This window comes from Coenobita brevimanus, chromosome 44, assembly GCF_032717465.1.
Source record: "Coenobita brevimanus isolate Jiangsu-jjx chromosome 44, ASM3271746v2, whole genome shotgun sequence".
In the NCBI taxonomy this organism is placed as follows: domain Eukaryota; kingdom Metazoa; phylum Arthropoda; class Malacostraca; order Decapoda; family Coenobitidae; genus Coenobita; species Coenobita brevimanus.
The window spans coordinates 50,502,340-50,523,464 of NC_136997.1; the positions used below are offsets into that span (position 1 = coordinate 50,502,340).

At 42.5% G+C, this 21,125-nt stretch overlaps 3 protein-coding genes across 3 annotated transcripts; 2 read left to right on the forward strand and 1 right to left on the reverse strand.

Annotated features, from left to right (window-relative positions):
• Positions 1 to 779: 779 nt before the first annotated feature.
• LOC145398168 (suppressor of cytokine signaling 2-like) lies at positions 780 to 1,971 on the forward strand. Its single transcript, XM_080271117.1, has 2 exons — positions 780 to 1,318; positions 1,385 to 1,971. Exons 1-2 carry the CDS (start codon positions 784 to 786, stop codon positions 1,918 to 1,920), a joined length of 1,071 nt encoding a protein of 356 aa, XP_080127243.1. The 5' UTR covers positions 780 to 783; the 3' UTR covers positions 1,921 to 1,971.
• A 7,573-nt stretch (positions 1,972 to 9,544) lies between these two features.
• On the forward strand, positions 9,545 to 13,026 carry LOC145398170 (uncharacterized). Its single transcript, XM_080271120.1, has 4 exons — positions 9,545 to 9,824; positions 10,121 to 10,292; positions 10,724 to 10,918; positions 11,130 to 13,026. Exons 1-4 carry the CDS (start codon positions 9,742 to 9,744, stop codon positions 12,537 to 12,539), a joined length of 1,860 nt encoding a protein of 619 aa, XP_080127246.1. The 5' UTR covers positions 9,545 to 9,741; the 3' UTR covers positions 12,540 to 13,026.
• A 4,277-nt stretch (positions 13,027 to 17,303) lies between these two features.
• On the reverse strand, positions 17,304 to 20,015 carry rho-7 (rhomboid family intramembrane serine protease rho-7). The gene is made up of 2 exons (XM_080271121.1): positions 19,981 to 20,015; positions 17,304 to 18,590 (listed from the first exon to the last, which is right to left on the reverse strand). Exon 2 carries the CDS (start codon positions 18,573 to 18,575, stop codon positions 17,499 to 17,501), a length of 1,077 nt encoding a protein of 358 aa, XP_080127247.1. The 5' UTR covers positions 18,576 to 18,590; positions 19,981 to 20,015; the 3' UTR covers positions 17,304 to 17,498.
• Between the last annotated feature and the right edge of the window lie 1,110 nt (positions 20,016 to 21,125).

A 21,125-nucleotide genomic window follows, 5' to 3' on the forward strand; every position in this document is an offset into this window, starting at 1 on the left:
AGACCTGGGACGAGGTCACAGAGTGTGACGTCAGGGATAAGGGACTGAATAGGGAGGCTGCCAGAGATTGAGCAGCATGGAGAGGTCATTAGGTGACCAAGGCCGGCGCATGCAAGCATGTTGAAGCCTTTGTAAACGAAACGTACCCTCTCGAGCTACATCTTCCAAGTTTTCCAAGTTCATAGAACACACTGTCATCTGAATAAAATCGTGTGACGTTAACCGGAGTAAAGGACGTACTAGAGTTGTGCCGAGGATGGAAGGTTTGATATTAACACTCTTAGTCATCTTAGGACTCATGGGAATAAAATCATTTCACGTTAGCTGGAATAGAATGCCAGAATTGGTCTCACCGTGAGAGGGTTAACATGAAACCAATAACAGACAGGAGGGAGTTAGGACAGGGTCAAGTCGCTGGATGAAATATGCACCGGTATGTTTTTTTTTTTCTTTAGGGAAGACAGGACCAAAGGCCTTGAGAAGCACATGACAAGGTTGAAAATGTAAAACTGATATAAGTGACAACCAAGACGGAACTGGTAAGGGACTGGTGCGGGGTCGAGTTGGTTGAATGTGTATGGATAAGCACATGATAAGGGTCTGACACGCCTTTTTGCCTTGATAGTTGAATTTACTCTGTCAGATAGATAGATATATGAGGAAGATGTATTTAAAAAATGTGCTGATTAGAGAGGACAATTGTTCTAGATAATGATGATGATGATGATAGGCCTCGTGTAGTCATGGTGCTAAGTCTGCCTCCTCTTTGCAGGTGCTGCCAACATGCTGACATGTCCCAGCTGTCACCACGTGCTGGCGGCGTCCTCGTGCTGCTGCGGCTGTGTCACACTGCTGCCTGCAGCTGCTCCTGCCACCCACACCCACACCCCCGCCACACACACACCCGCGCCACAGACACACGCACCTGGAGTGTCCGTGTCGGGTGTGTCCGTGTCGGGAGCCTCACTCGGGGCACAACTTCGAGTAGGGCCCCGTCTGGCACCGTTTCAGCACCATCATCATCATCATCACCAGCAGCAGCATCAAACACCACTCGCCACGCCTCATATAAGTGGACACATGTTTCACTTCCCTGCCGTGGGTGGCAGCCCGTTACTGTGTCAACCGCAGATCCATTCCCCGTGTGTCATGTCGTGCCAGAGCCCAGCCGTGTGCAGTGGAGAGTTCCGGTGGCCAGATAGTGTAAGCCCCGCCCTGCCCCACCCAACATTATCTGCCCGCATGCATACGTCAGGGGGCGGCATAGTCGACGAGGTGGCTAAGTTGGGGACGGGCGGGGTGGGGTGCGTAGGGGTGGGTGGGGTGGGGTGCGTTGGGGAAGGGGGCGGGGTACTTGGACATGGGATGGGGTGCGGTGGACAAGGGAGTGGAGTTCTTGGACACAGTGAGGACATGTGTCTTGTGGCCACTCGTCGGGCGTTGCTGGAGAGTGGGTGGTACTGGGAGCGAGTGTCGTGGCGCGAGGCAGAGACTCTCCTTCACAACACTAGCTTAGGGACTTTCCTAGTTCGGGACTCTGCGGACTCGCGCTTCCTCTTTTCCCTGAGTGTACAGACAGAGCGTGGGCCGACCAGCGTACGGGTCCATTATGCGCAGGGGAGATTCCGGCTTGATTGCGAAGCGGCCGTGACAACCACCATGCCGGATTTCCCACACCTGATATCTCTGGTTGAATACTACATCAGACTGAACCGAAAGCTGAACCGGCACGTGTGGGTGGACGCCAAGGGCATTGTGTTCTCCCCCATCACAATACGCCAGCCACTGAAGCGCTGGGTACCCTCTCTCAAACACCTCAGTCGATTAGCTATAAACTTAACTTGCGCTGCCCCAACCACCACCTTATCATTGCCCCCGGCTTTGTGTCAGTACCTCAAAGACTACCCATTCTGGTGCTAGTATAAGTTTATCCACCCACACCACCCACCACCTCGCACACACACACACACACACACACACACACACACACACACACACACACACACACACACACACACACACACACACACACACACACACACACACACAGCATAATCCCAGTCACAAGTAAGGAACGGGTAGTATTTACTGAACGCGTGTGAATGTCAAGAAGAAGACGAAGAATGAAAAATAACATAGAATAAGTGGCCTAAGTTTGAGGTTGTCTGTTGTTAAGAAGATTCAGAACAGTATAAATTTTGTAGGACTGTGTGTGTGTGTGTGTGTGTGTGTGTGTGTGTATGTGTGTAATATGTACTGGGGTATTTATAGAAGCAGAGGTATTTGGATGTATGTGTATATAATGTGTATAGAGGTAGTGTAATTTCCTATGACCTCACTTTTGGAAAATAGTCTTTTTAAATATCTGATAAATATTTGAAGGATTTGTATAGAAAGTGAACACACACACACACACACACACACACACACACACACACACACACACACACACACACACTGAAGGATTTGTATAGAAAGTGAACACACACACACACACACACACACACACACACACACACACACACACACACTGAAGGATTTGTATAGAAAGTGAACACACACACACACACACACACACACACACACACACACACACACACACACACACACACACACACACACACAGTGTCCATTTGTGTTATTTATGCAAGCTACATGTAAGAGAATGTTCAGGTGAAATATACAAAACAAATCGCTTAGGAAGGGGCGCAAAGGGGCCTCCGATGCGCTTTTTTTTTTTTTGGTTCATGGTTTTCTCCTTGGAACTCTGTAATATGTGGTAAAATTTTCGCAGGATGAAAAATTTCGCGTCAGGCAGTAGATTAATGCTTCCAGTAAAGAGTTGGTATATTAAGATTTTGTGAAGTGAGATAGGTGTGTATACAATCTCTCTCTCTCTCTCTCTCTCTCTCTCTCTCCCTCCCCCAGTGGTTTTGAGTAGTAAAGGCTATATCAACGCGAGCTACAGTTACTGATAGCCTTATGAAAAAGGCCTCCCTATAATTGAGCCCATGTGTGTGTTAGTATAGCCATTCTGACTCAACGTTTCTCACCAAAATAATCTCATAGACTTTCTGAGAATCTCGTGGGACATCAAAATCTCTGGTACATGGCGATACTTGGTTATAAATCGGTGTCGTGTGGGTAATGTGGTTTTTCAGAAATGGCCCAAAACTCTTCCAAAGCCTTAAGGAAAATCAATAAGAAAATTTGCTTGAACTGAAGGCTCCTGGTTGCCTAGTGGTGTCAGCTCTCGTGTTTAGCCGTAGCCTACGTGTTATGGTTTAAGTCTGAGAGCTGTTGTGCTGGAGAGGGAGGCCTTCACGTGGTGACACTGATATGTCTGGGTGGCCCCGCTGCCTGGTTATACAGACGTACCTCATTTCCCTTCTCTGTCCCCCAAGAGGAGGACGGTGGACGGCAGGAGGACAGCTTCAGCCTGCAGTCCACTGGGTTCACATTTCAGATGAACCTGAGACCACTTCTACTACTACTACTACTACTTCTACTACTACTACTACTACTACTACTGCTGCTGTTACCATTATCATTACCACCACCACCACATTGCCACCATAGCCAACCCCCTTATATACTCCACAAGGGGGGGGGGGTTAAATCAGATTGGCAGTTGATTTAGCATATACGTTCCTAGTGTAAAAAAAGTCTCCTATTTTTAGACATAATAAGGCAACTATGGCCCTAACTCTTGACTGGTTTTAGGAGGCACGTTGCACTTCTTCCTTAGCGATTCATTGCTATTGGCATGGAAATATTCTGTGTGTTGTGAGATCGGTGTCGAGGTTGGCGCTGTGAACTAAGTAAAATAAGTAAGAAGTAAGTGAAAATAAATCACTAAGGAAGAGGTGTTACGAGTTTCCTAAAACCAAGAGAATGGGAGCCCAGTGTCGAGGTGCCAAGGGTGTATGTGTATGTATATATATATATTTTTTCCTTTACGTGGTCCTCCTTTCTCGGCGACTTATTTCTTGTGTATCACTGGCTCTATTTTGTCGTGTGTGGGTTGATTTGATGGTGTGTGTGTGTGTGTGTGTGTGTGTGTGTGTGTGTGTGTGTGTAGTAGTAGTAGTAGTAGTAGTAGTAGTATTGCTGATTGAACCCCACAACAAACAAAAATCACCCAGTGCAATGGAAGAGTAATGCTACATATTGACTGCCTATACATTAAGGAAGAAGGCGAAGTATTTTGATAAGGTAAATCTCTTTCTACTCATAGTTGGCCCAGGTTCTCGTCCTTTTGCAGCTTACATCACGCAGCTCAGGGACGGAAAAACTACTAGGGCACTACATCCTTTCCATAGCACTTCTTCGTGACTAACAGCATATTCAGTTATATTAGTTTATCGTTACAGGTCAGGACTGAAGATGAAGAGATGATAATTTAGGACAAGTTAGAGTAAAAAGAGTGTAGTTTAACATCTAAAAACACATATCCTTCATCAGAGAGAGAGAGAGAGAGAGAGAGAGAGAGAGAGAGTCGGTGAAACGAAAAATAAATAATCGGAAAGGAGGAGGACGTAAAGTGAACGCTAACCAAGCAAACCCTTTCGTACATGTAAGATAATAGTTCCCATTATTTTTCGTTTGTTTATAAGATATACTCATATTTATCTGTATTTTTGTAGACGAATAGAGAAGTGAGTATATTAAGTTGGTGAGATGGACCATTTTTGTATCATATAGGGCGGTCCATATGCTGTACTACCTGCCTTGTGTCTTCCAGGGACCTCTCAGTCTGCTGGTGTGGGAGTTGCAGATGTAGGTATTTCCCTCTTTCCTTTTTTTAATCTGTCTCAGGATGTTAGTGTATTTTTTTCTCAGACTTTGCCTAATATTGACCAGTCTCCATATTGATTGCAGTGTTGTAACAGGGGTTAGTCACGAAGAAGTGCCACTGCTGTTTATCCTGCCTCATTTAATACTTCCCGTAACTCTCTTTCTTTCTTTCTTTTTTTGCCTCCTTTGATTGGGTGGTTCATTACGTATTTTCTGAGGCAGTCAAAATGTCTGTTCTCCCCACACCAGCACACTGAGCCATTCTCGGCACACACAAGACATCTCCAGCTATGAGGCAGTACAACCCTGTTTATATATATCTAATTTTATTCCACTTTATAATATAAATGAATTGTATAAGTGTGTATATAGAACTATGTAATCCCTTCTTGGTGATGGAGAGGGACGCATTAGAGGAACGCCTTCACCCGGTGGCACTGATGTAACCAGGCGGCGACACTGCCTGCTTATACAGTATGTCTCTTAACTTCCTATCTCCCGAAAGGAGGATGGTGGACTGCAGGAGGAGTAGGAGGAGAGGACATCATAAGCCTGCACTCCACTGGGTTCACGTGTGGATGATCCTGGTGTTAAAACTCCTGTACCCTTTTCACATTAACTTGGCAGACTCTGCATCCTTCCCGTAGCACCTCTTCGTGACTAGCATCATATTCTAGTGTTAGTCTAGTGTTACAGCTCACCGTTCAAGGCAGAAGGATGGTGGTTTTAGGCCAAGTTAGAGTGAAAGGGGTACAGAAATCTCTCCTTAGGTAAAAACTCTTCCATTTTTTACTTGAGAAATTGTTAGAAAGTAGGACTGACCGTGAAATACTTGGCAGGTGTTCTTGATGGTACAGAGGGATACGTAACACCTGTTTCTTTGCGATTAATTCTACATGTCCCACCATACGATGCGTGAATTACTAATATGGTTTTGATATCGACATAGATTGTATCAGTAATGAGATTCAACGCATGAAAAAAAATCGCTTAGGAAGAATTGTTACGAGATTTGGAAAGGTGTGTTTATCGTTAAGGGAGACTTGTTACGAAATTCCGGAAGGTGTGTGTTTTTTTCGGTGATTTCGAGGTGTGAGATAGTCGCTGAGGATGAGCTGTGACGAAATCCAGGAAGGTGTGTGTTTATTCCGAAGATTTTAAGGCGTGAGGATAAACCGCTGAGGAGGAGGCCGTAGGGGATCCTGTTGAAAGAATGTGTTGTCAAAATTTCTCTGCCTGTGTCGTAAAAGTATCTCCATTACCGTGTGCAGTTCCCCATACTCAGAATAAAGGTATTTATTTTTGTATCCCAGGTTTTCATTGGCTGCCATGAAAGATAGATAGATAGATAGATAGACAGATAGATAGACAGATAGATAGATAAATAGATAGACAGATAGATAGATAGATAGACAGATAGATAGATAGACAGACAGATAGATAGATAGATGGATGAATGGATGGATAGATTTACAGCTAGCTAGACAGGTACAAATTACAGAAATAGCACAGCGTATTCTGAATGAGATTTACTGAGCATTGATATATGAAGTTATTCCTAGTACCGGTATATTTAAACAATTGACAGTTGCTTCAGGACATACGAAAACTGGCCGCCATTCATATTACACCTTGTCAGTGATTAAAAAAAAAAAAATGCTTGGGAGAGAAAGATATGAAGTTGATTTTGTTTTTGTTTATGCAAGGAAGAAGGAACCAAAGGCCTATGGTAAGTGTGGATTGAGTTTTCAGTATCCTTTCAGTATACTTGGTCAGTCTTTTCCTCCTCTTGAAGCTTATAATCACACAGGTCAGTGCCGGAACAAGACAGTACTACGCCTGTACTTTCGTGGCACTTACTCCTGACTAACAGACATATTGTACCGCAGATCTATCCTTATAACTCAGCATTCAAGATTGCCAGGTAGCGATTCAAGACTAAGAGTAAAAGGGATATTATCTCCGCTTTAAGCCTAGTAATGTGTCCTTGCTTGTTATTGGTGCATTGGTGATGGGAAGAATTGTAAACTCACGCGTTTATGTCAGTGTCTAGAATTTTGGTGATTGTGTGTGTGTGTGTGTGTGTGTGTGTGTCGTTTATGTCAGTGTCTAGAATTTTGGTGATTGTGTGTGTGTGTGTGTGTGTGTGTGTGTGTGTGTGTGTGTGTGTGTGTGTGTGTGTATGTGTGTGTGTGTGTGTGTGTGTGTGTGTTGTGACCTAACCACCTAACATAACCTCACCTAACGCAGCCTAACCTTATTTAAACTGACCTAATCTCACCCAGTCTCACTTAACCTAACCATACCTAACCTAACCAAACCCAGCCAAGCCTAAAATGGCCTAATCCAACCCAACCTAACCCAGCCTAATATATCCCAACCTAAACACATCTAAACCGACGTATTCTAACCCAGTCTAACCTAATCCGTCTATAGCTAATACAGCTGAACCCAACCCAACCAAAAATGACCCCATTCAACCAATCCCAGCCCAAAGTGACCTAACCTAGCTTAATATCGGCCGTTCATTCTTTAAGATTTACTTGTCCGTGAAAGTCTACGGATGTCACTCAAAAGTTTGGCCCGTTCTGTGTACACATGGTGTGTGTGTGTGTTCTTACCTAATTGTTCTTACCTAATTGTATCTTTACAGGAATGAGTCAAGCTCGTACTGTCCCGTGTCTTAGACCATATTTATCGTACATATCCTTAAATTTGTGAATTGTTTTGGCACACTATTTCATTCGGTAGTGCATTCCATTGATCAATTGCTCTGTTTGGGAAACTGAATTTCCTTACGTCTTTATCACCTCTCTTCTTATGCAATTTTTTGCAGTGTCCTCTTGCTGATGCTTCTCCATATGTTAAGTAATCATCTGTGTCTATTTTCTCCTTTCCTGATATGCATTTATAGCATTATCATGTCACCTCTTTTCCTTCTCTCCTGTGGTGTTGGTAGATTCAGTTTATTTAGTCTTTCTTCGTAGCTTAGGTCCCTTAAGCTTGGTATCCATCTTGTAGCGGCCCTTTGAACTTTTTCAATCTTGTCTATATGCTTTTTGAGATGAGGACTCCAGACTACTGATGCATACTCCAGGGTTGGTCTAATGAATGATGTTATTATCCTTCTTAGCATGTCTTCATTTATGTATGTGAATGCTATTCTCATATTTGCAAGCAGTGTATACATGTTCCGTACCTTCTCGCTGATGTGGTCAGCCGAGAGATAGTCTGTTACTGATAATCACACCTAGGTCCTTCTCTCTTTCTGATGTGTATAGGGTTTTATTTCCTAACTTATAATCCCAATCAGGTCTTTTTCCACTTTTACCAAACTAGATTACATGACAACACTTGTCCACATTGAATTCCATTTGCCATGTACTACTCCATTCATGAAGTTTATTTAATTCTTCTTGTAGCTCTTTACAAGAGTCTGTTAGTAATTCTCCTTTGTATTTTTGCATCGTCTGCAAACATTCAGATAGCTCTCATTTCCAGTGTTACTGTATATATCATTTATATGATATATACAGTGTGTGTGTGTGTGTGTGTGTGTGTGTGTGTGTGTGTGTGTGTGTGAAGGGAGGGGGGATCGCTCCTGTGTGTGTGTGTGTGTGTGTGTGTGTGTGGGCAGAGAAGCAAGGCCATAACTATAGGTCCTTGACATGATACCAGTTCTTCCCACGTCCAGTGCATCTCTAATTTACTTTCATTTTTATGTCACGTATAAAAAATCAGTAGTTTTCTTTTTTCTCCCATTTCACTCTCTTTAGTACTGTTGTTAGTCTTTAATCTTTAGAAATAGTTATTGTTACTCTGGCTAACACACACACACACTTCTACATCCTCCACCCCACTGTCTCTTTCTCTTGTGCTTCTATAACTGTCCTATCTCTAACACACACACACACACACACACACAGGATTCTTCCACGTTTGTAATTTCTTCTGTCCTAATGGACGAGTTTCCGGTTCTGGGTTAACATGAAAAGTGCACTCTGCCATGTATTTAGAAGCTTACGGTATATATATTTCTTACTTTACGTCATGATTCACACTGCAGACGACTCTCCAGTCCACCACACAAGGCTGTACAAGTGACTGCAATAGTATTTGTCAAGATATATAACGACATGGCCACCGTAGATCCAAACTCCCTTATTCAGGTATGTTGTGAAGGAATACTTTTCGTTGTGTAAATGGATGGTATCTGTTGGATAGGTAAATTGCAATGAAATCGACTAGAAGTAGGTAACAGCTGCCACTGTTTACACCATTCCTATGCTGTGCTCCTACTTTATCTACTATTTTTTCATGTATTTGCACAATTTTTTTGGAAAAAAATGGTTGGCATAGTGATTTTCTCCGTATTTTTTACCTATACATCCTACTAAAAAAAAAAAATTGACCGGAAACTCGTCCATTATGTGTTATTTCATCAATACAAGGTATGCATGTGCAATATTTATTCTCATGTCAATACGAATAAAGAGATTTTCATGTTATTACAGGTGTTTTTATTATTGCAGCGTGTTGCAACTGAGGATCAAGGGCGTTGCCTAAATCCCACCCACACACGGGTTACGGAACGTCTGGTCGAGTGAGTCAGTCTTGGGATGGGTAGGGAGGGCAGTACCATCTCTCAACTGATAGTTTATTTTCATTTTGTACCGTCTCGATGTGTGAGTAGTATTTTTCAAGACTGATTTTATTATTATAGATTTGACACCTTTGTTTAGAGGCATTTTCCAAGCTATTTCAAGGCACAGGTAGTATTCAGCAGCCAAATTTGTAAGGTAAAAGGAGACTCATGCCTACCTTATAGCCTAACTATGGCCCGTAGAATTTATACAACCACCGCTTCGTATTCAAGAGGTGTGAGTGGCTCAGTAAGGTGCAAGCAGAGGGACTACAGAGACTCCGCAAGGAGAGAGAGCAGATATGACTTGGAAATCACCTCGAAGTCTTCAATGCTGCGCTGCGAGAGGTTTGGCGCGCTGTTTGGTCTACAGCACTGAGAACAGGTATTTTTTTCTTTTTCTACACTTTATTTAGCTTGAGTTGTGCCGTAAGACTGCCTGTTTATATTTTCAGTCGTACAGACACCAGACGCTTTACAGTTAAACGTTATTGAGGTTATAGAAATTACTGAATTCTATTTTTATTTCATTTTATTCGTTTTACTCCTTCACCTCCTCCCCACAGTCAAGTTAGGGTGACTTAAATATTCCACCAGACAAAATTATGTCTACCATTACTACTGCTGCTGCTACTACTACTACTACTACTACTACTACTACCATACTGAATACTTCCTCAGAGTTCGAACTGCTATCAGCCTTGTTCCTGCCGAGGTGTTGATCGCTAGGGCAGCTACTGACCTCCTGGTGCGAGATGATGATGATGGTGATGGTGATGGCGATGATGATGATACAAAGAGGAGGGTGGACATTGATGGGGATGTTATGGAGTATGCTATGTTCCAGGTGAAGGTATGTTTTGAAAAGTCGCGGTGGTAGTAGTAGTAGTAGTAGTAGATGATGTGTTTTGACAAGGCAATTTATGGAAGAAATTAGGTGCTTTACATTTGCTTTCAGTTAAAATAGGGAAATAATTGTGTGTGTGTGTGGGGGGTGAGAAGGAAGGAAAAAGGAGGGTGTTATGTGTGTATCCTGTGTGTGTGCATCTGTCATGTGTAGGCTAAGTGTATTTAAGGTGTTTGTGCATGTAGAGAGAGTGTGTGTGTGTGTGTGTGTGTGTGTGTGTGTGTGTGTGTGAGAGAGAGAGAGAGAGAGAGAGAGGGGGGAAGATGGAAGGAAAAAGGAGGGTGTTATGTGTGTATCCTGTGTGTGTGCGTCTATCATGTGTAAGTGTATTTAAGGTGTTTGTGTGTGTGTATCTCAACAGTATGACATTTCCCCAGGGTGTGGTATGCAGTGTGAGGCTATGGGTTTGCAGTGTGCCAGGAACACCAAAGAAGTGGCTGCTGGATGCCATATCAGGGACGACAGAGGTACACCCACGTCACTACCTAGACTTCCCCCGACAATTGACGTGTCTTGTTCTTCGCCTGACTCTTCTCCATGACGTGTTCCTGGACCCAGACTATGCTGACCAGGTGCTGTATCTATTTATCTATCTGTCTGTCTATCCGTGTCTGGTTATATGTCTATCAGGACCTTACCCTACCTTTTCCATAGCAAAAGAGGTCTGGATGATGATGATGCTGATGATGATTGTTATTTGTAAAGAAAAGTTGCTACAGGAGGGCTACATAATAATAATGATGATGATAACAGTGATGATGATGATGATACGCCCCTTCTCAGGACCGTCGGTGTTTGGTGCCCTTTGCCTGGGAGCGCTGGGTGGCTCGACTGGTTTTGAAACTTGCGCCCTTCCCCCAGCTGGAGAAGTTAAGTGTATATGGAGGCCTCTACCCAAGCATCTTGGCGGCCATTTTGAGGGGGGTGCCAAAACTCACATCCTTGCACATCTCCCACATCAACATCACTGACAACATCCTGCTTACTGCTGGACGATGTTGCCCGGGTCTCACGTCGTTCCAGCTCCTGCATAATTTTCCATGGCAGGTTATATCCACAAGCGCCTTCTACAGGGCCTTTTTCAGTGGTGCAACCAGACGCGAGGTGACCCGTGCCTTGCGTAGTGGGGAAAGTGGGGCAATACAGTTGAGTTTCCCAGACCTGGGCGAGGTTGAGATTGCGTATGGTGATCATGAAGTGGCACAGGAGTTCCAGCGGATCCTTTTGGCTCTTTACCCTACCATAACTACCATAACTAGTCCATGGAAGACCAACATATTTGAGGATGGGTATGGTAGTCACTGTGGAAGGGTCATGGTGCCACTCCTACCCTGTCCATCCCTAGCTCTCACTACCATATACCTAGATACCCCAACCCTAGCCACCCTATCCCCATCTCTAGTACAGCATCTAGCCCAGTCATGCCCACAGATTACATGCATTAGTGTTGATTGTGGTAGCCAGTCCTCTCTTAAGGTATGCGAGGCAGCTGGAAATCATTTAGTGCAGCTGGCTTCCACCTGGCCTAATGTGTCACAAGTGCATGTGAATGTAAGTGATGAAGCCCACCTAACTCGTGCCTCCCTCCAGCCTCTTTTCATCTCCCATGGTGCCTCCTTCACCTCCTTTACCATTGAGGCAGCTGCACCAGGTCAGCGCCTACATGCAGCCACCCTCATACACTTCCTAGAACTTTGCCCAAATTTGAAGAGTCTGGAGGTGCGAGTTTGGAGCAGGTCCCAGGTTAGAGCACCTTTGAACCCCCAGGCCTGTCTTGTAGTTGCCCCCTGCCCCTCCCTATGTAATCTTAGCTTACATGAGGATGGCCCTGGCGATGAGGATGACCCTGGGATTGAAGTTGGCCATGTTGCGCGTTGGGAAGCACTGTTAACAGGCCTACTGGGGTCATCAACAAGGCTTGCTTCCCTCAGTACAAGTGTGTGTCGTGGATTAGCACCTGTACTGGATAAACTAACCCTTGACATTTCCACCCTGCATCTCCATGTAAGCGACCCACAGGACTGGCAACCCACGGCAGACCAGATTATGGGCTGGGTATCACATCTGCCTCATCTTCAGCACCTTTACCTGGAGGAGATATCAGGTCAAGTGTTTTGGAGATTACGGAATCGCTACCAACACACAGACCTTCAGCTTCACTGGGGCAACATGCATGGATGGCCGAGGACGTGATAGGATTGAATTATATAGTATTCTCGTGGTCCATTTAACCAATCTTGCTGTTGACTGTTCTCCTACTTAGTACTTACTCTTTCCTTGCTTCCTAGATCATGCGTCATGTTGTCCGTGGGTTAGGAAAAAGTGATGATAATGATAATGATGATGGTGATGATGAGGAGGAAGAGGATGACGATGATGATGATGATGATAATGGATTTGAATATTCCTCCAGTGGAAATAAGGTGCTTTTATAGTAATAATTAATAAATAAATGTGGAATTAAAGACTAATGGTGATGTGATAAATTAGTAACGTCTGCGTCTTATGCCATGTATCTATTTATTGCCAGACCCTTTAATCTCATAAAGGATGGCCAGAGACAAATCGCCTCCGTCACCCTGGCCTCTGCCATCTGCCTGCCCTCTCTCCAACTCACATCACTCTTTCTCATATATCCCCACCTCATCTCTCCATTTTTCGTTCTCTGTCACCTCTCCCTCGTCCCTCCACCTCATTCACGTAATCTCCTTGTCAGTCTCATGTCTCCATCCTCTCCACGTGCCTTTGTGCACAGATGGAAATATTAGGACAGATGGATGGATGTTTTTGGAATCCCCACGTAAAAAAGATATCACAAATATATTTTTATTAACATTAGATTGTTCTTGTTTGATTCCCAGCAGTGTTCCCTTTTTATACAAAATTATTCAGTCCCACCATATTGAGTTTTGTATCAATGTCATCTTTACGAAGGTTTCCTTAATGAGATATCATATTATGCTGTTTGGCAGTGGAGGCCTCCTTTGCCCACCACCCCTTATGGGATCATGTCATTAGGCTATCAGTAGATAGAATTAGGTACCTTATACTGTCGTAACTTCAAAAATCCGTTGAAGTATTTTCTAAAGGTACACCATTGCTTAGTGTGTCTAGCACTTTTAAGAACGTAAGTGTGTGGCCGCATACACCATAGCTGAGGAGAGATATTCTGCGTCCTTAAAATTTCTTCCAACCCCCTTTCTCTCAATACTTCTCAATCTGCATCCTCCCTCCCTCTCTCTCCATCCTCTTGTCTCCCATTCCTCCTTGCCTCTCTCTTCCTCCTCTTGCCTCGTCCTCCTCTAGTCTGCCTTCTCTCTCTTCCCTTCCTTTCTGTCCCTCTTTCTCTCCTCTTCCCCCTCACTCCCTTTCATTCCTTCTGAGATAGTGTCTAGTAACACAACAATCTGCAAAACACTCAACAAAATTTTTCATATTGCAATGCCTTCCCAGCTTGGCTGTGATCTTGCATTGACTCCCAAGAAAAAATTCGAATCCAACATTCCAGAATGCATCATTTCATCCCAAAAGCCTTAAGGAGAGTGAGTGTTTCGGTACTTCAGAATGAATTTATTTTGCAAATATCAAGTTGCATAAGATTTTGTTTGCTCTAATTTTTTGGTCAGGATGGGAACGCATAATATTTTCTCAGTTAATTTTGATAGATTATTTTGCTTTTGGCTGTCACAGAAGCATGCAAAAAGTACATATATATGGGGAAGATGAAGGTGTGGGAGTCTGTTGTCTGTCTATACTGCACGAGGATGAGAGACTTCTGTATTTCCATCCATCCATCCATCTGTCTGTCTAGCTATCAGCCTATCTATTCTCTCTTTCTCTCATTCTCCTTTCTCTTCTCCCCTTCCTCCTCTCCATTCTACACCTTCCCCTCCCCTCCACTTTTCTCCCATTTCCTTCCTTCCTCTCTCCATCCCTCTCTTGTTGTTTCCTCTCATCATCCATTCCCCTCTCCTCTTTTCTCTCCTCTCTCTCTTATTACTCGTGAGGCCTTTCTTATTATCACTGATATCCTGACCAGCATGTCTACAGCCAGCATCCACAAATTAATTATTAGTCAATAGGTCACTGTGTAATAGTGTACTGTGAATTGTAAAGTTTTGTTAAAATTTCACTGCTGTAAATAGTTACCTTAATTTTACTATATCAGTTGTAGGGAGAGTTGTGATATTTCCAAAAATCCTACTTTTTTCTTTATCTTCTTGGTTCAGATTTTTGCCCATTTGTTATATAGCTCAGTGACAGAATAAAGGCAGTGCTGTAGCTGTAAATCCTTTCCATAACATTACTTTATGACTAGTATCACAGTTCACTGTTAATCTAATGTTGTAACTGCATTCAAGATGATGTGATGGCAAATTTAGGCCAAGTTAGAGTGAAAAGAATATATGGTACTCAGTCCTCTGGGATAATGAAATATGATGGTAAGAGTTACTCTTATTTTACTATTACACAAAAGTTTGGATCTCACTTAAATACAATAAACTGTCACTATATTATGTTGGATGTGGTACTGTTCATAAACAAAGAAAGTTGATGATAATATAAAACAATAAAAACAAGGAGTGGTTTATCTATTATTCCTCCAATGTGTCATTTGCAAAGAATTCATCAGCACTCAAAACTCTGACATAAACATAGGACTATCATTTCATAAGTACAGCACCAGTTGCACTACCTCAGAGAAATGGCCCCTGCTTAGAACCCTGCAGCCTCCATTTAAGTACTGTACCATCTACAACAGGGGTGGGGAACGTCCGGCCTCCGGGCTGTATAAGGCCCGCAAGACCATCTGATCAGGCCCGCGAGGCAATTCATAAATGTAATTTCATAAACTCATGGATATATATATATATATGTATATGTATATATTATTGACTGGGCTATAGTTGATTTTAAGTTGATAATTTTGTATGGCCCGCAAATGTTTAAAATATCCTAATGGCCCTTAACAGGAGAAAGGTTCCCCACCCCTGATCTACAAGATCATATGGTTTTAGGAAACAAGAAGGCATGTGTTTTTTTTCTCTCTCTTTCTCTCTCTTTAATGTGCTTGACTCTAAATACGGACTTTAACAGCTCATTCCCTGAGGTCCAGCAGTCTTCCTACATTCCATACACCTCCACATATCACCATTTTGGCAATAACACCCACTGTCCATACTGACTCCAATGATGTATTTCTGTGGTTTATTCGTGTTCCTACCCGACGATTTTTCTTAACTCGTAAAATAACTCGTACTGAAGGGATAAATGGACGTTGTCTCTAACTCTCCTGTTCAAAGTTTTTCCAAAGCTGAACAAAACAGTTTATAAAATAGCAAGAACATATTATGGTATAAACTACAACACTGGACTGAAGGAAGACTGCATTAAAGCTATGGGGTAACACATGAAAAATCGGTGTGCTAGCCAGAATTAATTTTGGATTGGTGTCTTTTGAATGAACATAAATGGGGCTTCTTTATCATCTTCATCATCATCATCATCATCATCATCATCATCATCCAATCCCAAATTGCCCCAAATAAATGGAGCATAGCGGTCCAGGGCTAGGCTAATCAATCCCAGCATTTAAGGTGTTATTTTCACCCTGATAATTCTCACCAAAACAAAAAGTGTTGTACTAAATTACCAAGATGCTAATTTAAGCTAGCCTATATACAGGACAGTACTATATTTAAAATATCACACATTCTATCAACAGTCAAAATTTAAAATATACCTTTTAATTCTACTCCCCAAATTTATATAAAAATACAATACTGCAGACATCTGACCAATAAATAAAACAGAGTACAGACAATTACATGAGTCCATTTGCCTCTACTGCTCCTTTTACTGCTGGATTCACACATGCAAATATGACACAGGACTAAGGTGCATATTATCATCCATCTGTGGGTGACAGCCGTAGAAGTTGCAATCCCAGCCTCATCAGAATGTGAATCCAGTGGACCACAGGCTGAAGATGCCCTCTCGCAGTCCACCATCCTCCTTTTGGGGACATTTGTATAATCAGGTACCATATCAGCACACCTTTGTCCATTATGTTTCATTCAGACATCTATAACAATGAAAGTGACAAAGAAGGTCAATGGACTTCTGCAGCTGACTGTACATTATGAACCACAAAGTCATATAGTGGTATAGGAAGCTTCATACCACTTCCTCCTCAGTGATAAATTCTGCATATTACACCTTAACCTTCTCCTGTATGCTACTTATATTAACATCAATATAGCTTGCATTAAAAGAGGTTATTTTGTGTGTAATGTGCAGAATGAATAAATAATGAAGTGTGTTACAAAATGCTCAAAGTAACTCAGAATACAAATCATAATGTCCGCTTACTCTGGGTAGCTGATGGATGACTGTCAGTGACCAAAGGATGTATTACAATGAGAGAGTGAAGTGTTGCTACAAGCATGGTAAATTAGCCACACAATTACATTATAATTCTTAGGCAGAAAATATTCAGCCACAAGTACATACAGTCTGAGTCCAAGCTGAAATTGCTGCAACTCCAGGTTCATTTGGACATGAAACCAGTGGACTACAGGACTGGCCACTTCAACTGGAGATCCCCAAAGATCTTTTGCTGGGGTCATATTGAAGTACTGCCTGTACTGTACAACTGAGATGCATGAGGTGCGTTGTGGTGTATGGGAGTTGCCATATTGTGAGCGAAAGCAAATTAAATGACAGCTACCGGGTATACTAATATCTGGTTTTGATAGCAAAGCTGGAAAAGGTATGGACTCTTGGAAGAAAATAAATTACAGATGTGCAATAAGATCTGGAACAGTGCATGAGTCTCAGCCTATACCCTGGCTCTTATTAATGGCTTAGTTTACCACACTGTTACTTATCTCTTTCACTGTTTCCTTTTCTTTTAATAAATCAGAAATTTGGTTTTGAAAGTATAAAAGGTTGTCATTATGCATTCATTCATGTAAAAATATTTTTAGCAGACAAGTACTGCCATAAGCAAAAGTTCTTCAACAATCCTTTAAAACAACTCAAACCTTCCACTGTCACAGCAGGCAGAGAAGTGCTGGTGAACTTTTCCTTGTGGCTGTATGTTATAATTCTATCTGAACAATTCATAGCAGTTTAAATTGTCATTCAACATTATTTATCTCTTTCACTCCTATTTTTGGAAGAGTCAGAAATATGGTTCCTAAAACTGTGCCACTTTTTCATTATTGGCTCATTTTTGGGCCAGATGTATTTTTGTCCAAAGTATGCATACAGGAGGCCTGCCAACGCTCCTCCAAGGTGAGCAGCATGGTCAAACATCCGCCATCCCATCACCATGCCTACAGTATCCAGGCACATCACACTCTTGAGAGCTGTGTCTGCCGAGAATGTAAAGCCAGGGAGGAATACAATACCCAGTTGGGCGTCCGGATGGCGTGTGCAGAAGAATCCCAGGATGCCCATGATGGCTCCAGATGCACCCAGAGAGGGACCTGGGCAACGCATGGCCACCTTGAAGACATGGCTGGCAAGTGATGAGAGGACACCACAACTTAGATACACTGACAGGAATTGCTCTCGTCCTAGATCTCGGCACACTGTTGAGCTGAAACTGTGCAGGACGTACATGTTCATCCCTAAGTGCAAAAATGCAAAATGACTGAAAGTAGAGAGGACCATGGGCCAGCAGACAGCTCGGGCTGCAGGATTACTTACAAAATATCGTAACATGGTCTGCTGAAGCCTTGGGTTGTTCCAGCACCCAAACACTACTGTATTAACAAAGCACACAGGCCAAAACACTTTCTGGCCTTCAGTTAGGTCATTCCACCACCTGTTCACTGCTTTCCGAAACTCCCCCTCCTTGTGCTGCCAGCCTTCCATGGTATTCCACTGTTCAGATACCCATGTTGACCATGACTGTCGCTGAAGCTGCTCTCTTACTCTCTCATACTGCCAGATTGTTGCACCCACAAAAGACAGGCCACAAAATCCTACAGCAAATATGGTGCTCTTTACTAGGCCAGGTCCCATTCTGTCTACATTAGGGGCCTCAAGGGTTATTTTAGGGGCAAGGTTCATCCCTCCTTCCCTGTTATGCCCCCGAGGTTGCCGTAAACCCCGGTGAATGACAGTGTTTGAGGGTGTTCTGTTCCCCTGACACCAGATGCGATGCGACACAAGTCGGATGTGCCAGGAGCCATGTGTCAGCCGCGATAACACCGTCATGATTTTGATATCTGCCTGCAATGAATTAAGATGGGCTTTATTTACAGCTGCTAAAATTAAGAGACAGATGGGATAGAGGGATCTGATGGAGAAGTACAGTATTATATGACTAAGGAGTGGGTGAGCTGCAAAGAGGGCAGCCTGATAGCAGAGGACAGGGCGACAGGGAAGTGATTTGTTTGTGGCCACCTATTACCGGATTAAGGCATCTAGCGATACAGTATATAAAGAGAAGTAATTAAAAGATGACAAAATTTAAAAAGCAAGCTCAAAATGTTAGAAGTATTCTGAGATGGTCTGGCCATGTGAAGAGAGTGAATTATGAGAGGTAGACCAGGAAAGTATGTAAGTGAGGTGGAGGGAGAGAGGGGGCGAGGAAGACTGAGGAGAGATTGAACTGGAGATATTGTATATGGAGGTGATTTGTTCAAGGCAATCCCCTCAAGGATTAAGACATCTGGCTGCAAATAAACTCACAAACTACCGTGATCAGGAAGGGATTATGGGAGACACTAATGAACAACAGAATGCATTATTTGAAGAGTAATATTTGCAATAAGGCAGATAATCATCATTATACTGATAACTTTTCCCAGCTAAGGCCAGGGTGAAGTGGGGCGCAGAGACCAAGAAAAAACTGATACAAGAAGCTAACCAAGGCAGATTCATTGTCAAAAGCATGAGAGAGGAACTGCAAGACAGTTTTGGCATTTATGGACCTGGAGCCAGTGGGATCTCTTCTCCACTATCATGTGCAGGCAGAGGTTTAGCTCTGTGAAAAAATACCAGTACTCTTTCCAGTGCTCAGCCAGTTTCTGTTTGAACTGTCACAGGCTTGCAGCTGTCATTATGGTAAAAAAAAAAAAAAAAAAAAAAAAAAAAAAAAAAAAAGAGCAGCATCATTTTCAATATTTTAAAGAGGGGTTATGTTAGGTTCAATCAGATTAAGTTTGGTTAGGTTTTAATAAGGATTTTAACATTACTCGTATTATTTTTCCCAGGAAGGGTGAAATCTATCCTAGTGGCTTTCACCCCCCCCTTTTTTTTTTCTTTTTTTTTAAGGAGTTTTTATGATCTTTTGTCCTAAAGGCTTTTACCCCAAGGTCATTCATCCCAGGGGGCTTTTACTCTAAGGGGCTTTTGTCCTCGAAGTTTGTATTCTATTTATCCTAAGGGGCTTTTGTTCTAGGAGTTCTTATTCGAAAGGGCTTTTGTCTTAGGGGCTTTTTTCCTGCACCTGGTGCCTGTCATGTGGCCATTTCCTCCAAATCTTTATGTCAATAGCTACATATAACCCTCACTGGAGCAATTCCATAACATATAGGGGCATGCTACCTAAAAGAAAAGCTGTAAGTGTTCAACTGATAAAAAGCACAGCGAAATGTGGAAAAGATTGCATAATTACCAAATACTTTTCCAAATATTAGTAATCACAAGTTGGCAGCCTAGTCTGGCTCCCCGTAGGTTACATTATTTCCTAATCTCTTTTTTATAAATTATTCTCCACTCAAAGTTAGAATGCAGAGCGTTAATATATATTAAAATTGGATAAACACAATGTTCAATTATGCCCAAGATTTAAGAAATGAAAAATATTTGTCCTGAAGATTAGATAAACTGCTTTTCTCCACGTAAACGTAAACATTGTGTGACTTTTGGTGGCTCGGGGCGGGTCACAGCTGGATGCAGTGGACTGGGTGAAATTTACCCGGAAAATATAGCCCTTTCTACGTGTAATTGCCAACAGAAGCAAGTATTGACCTTGGTGACGACTCTTCCAAGGCACAGCTATAAGGAAAATTGATTAGTGAGACGTATGCGTGTGGGCATTTAACTCGACGTGGAATCCCTTTAACTTAACCCCATACAGCAGGGAGCGACAACAGGAACGAGATCAGATTGACTCCAGTACGAATGTGGATATAATAACTGGATATAATAACCTAGTCAGTACAGCTACCGGTATTTCATCGTGTAATTACGAACAGAATCGCACTGACCAAGGCGACAGCTATACGTAATTTCAAGGAAAATTGAGTGCTGGTTGGAAACTCCACGTAGACCCCCATGTTAAATCCCCAGATAAAAGGAGCAAGAATATATTGACAGCAGTGCTAATATGAAGGATGCAGTGAATTAGATACCATAAGCCAGGGTATACAGCTGCTCCAGAGTGTATATATGAAGGAATGTGCTGTATATAAGTGAGAATATTTAGCATAATTTTGCTTTCCAAACTGGATGGAGAGAGCTGAGTGTTAATAGCTAAGAGTGATAGCTCAGTTAAAGTATAACCAACAATAAACTAGAGAACTGAATTTTGAGTGAGGTTAGAGCTGGATATGAGCAAGGATCAATTAGCTTGAGCTTTTGGAAGTGGATGCATTGAATCAAGCATTATAAAGCTAAGTTAAGAATAATAGCTTCCTCCGTATGTAACTAAGTGAACTAAAAATTAGATAGCCTATAAAAGTTAGTTGAAGTTGAGTAAGGAAATTATGAAGAAGAACAATTAACTTTCCCCATGGATGCTGTGAACCAAGTGTTATA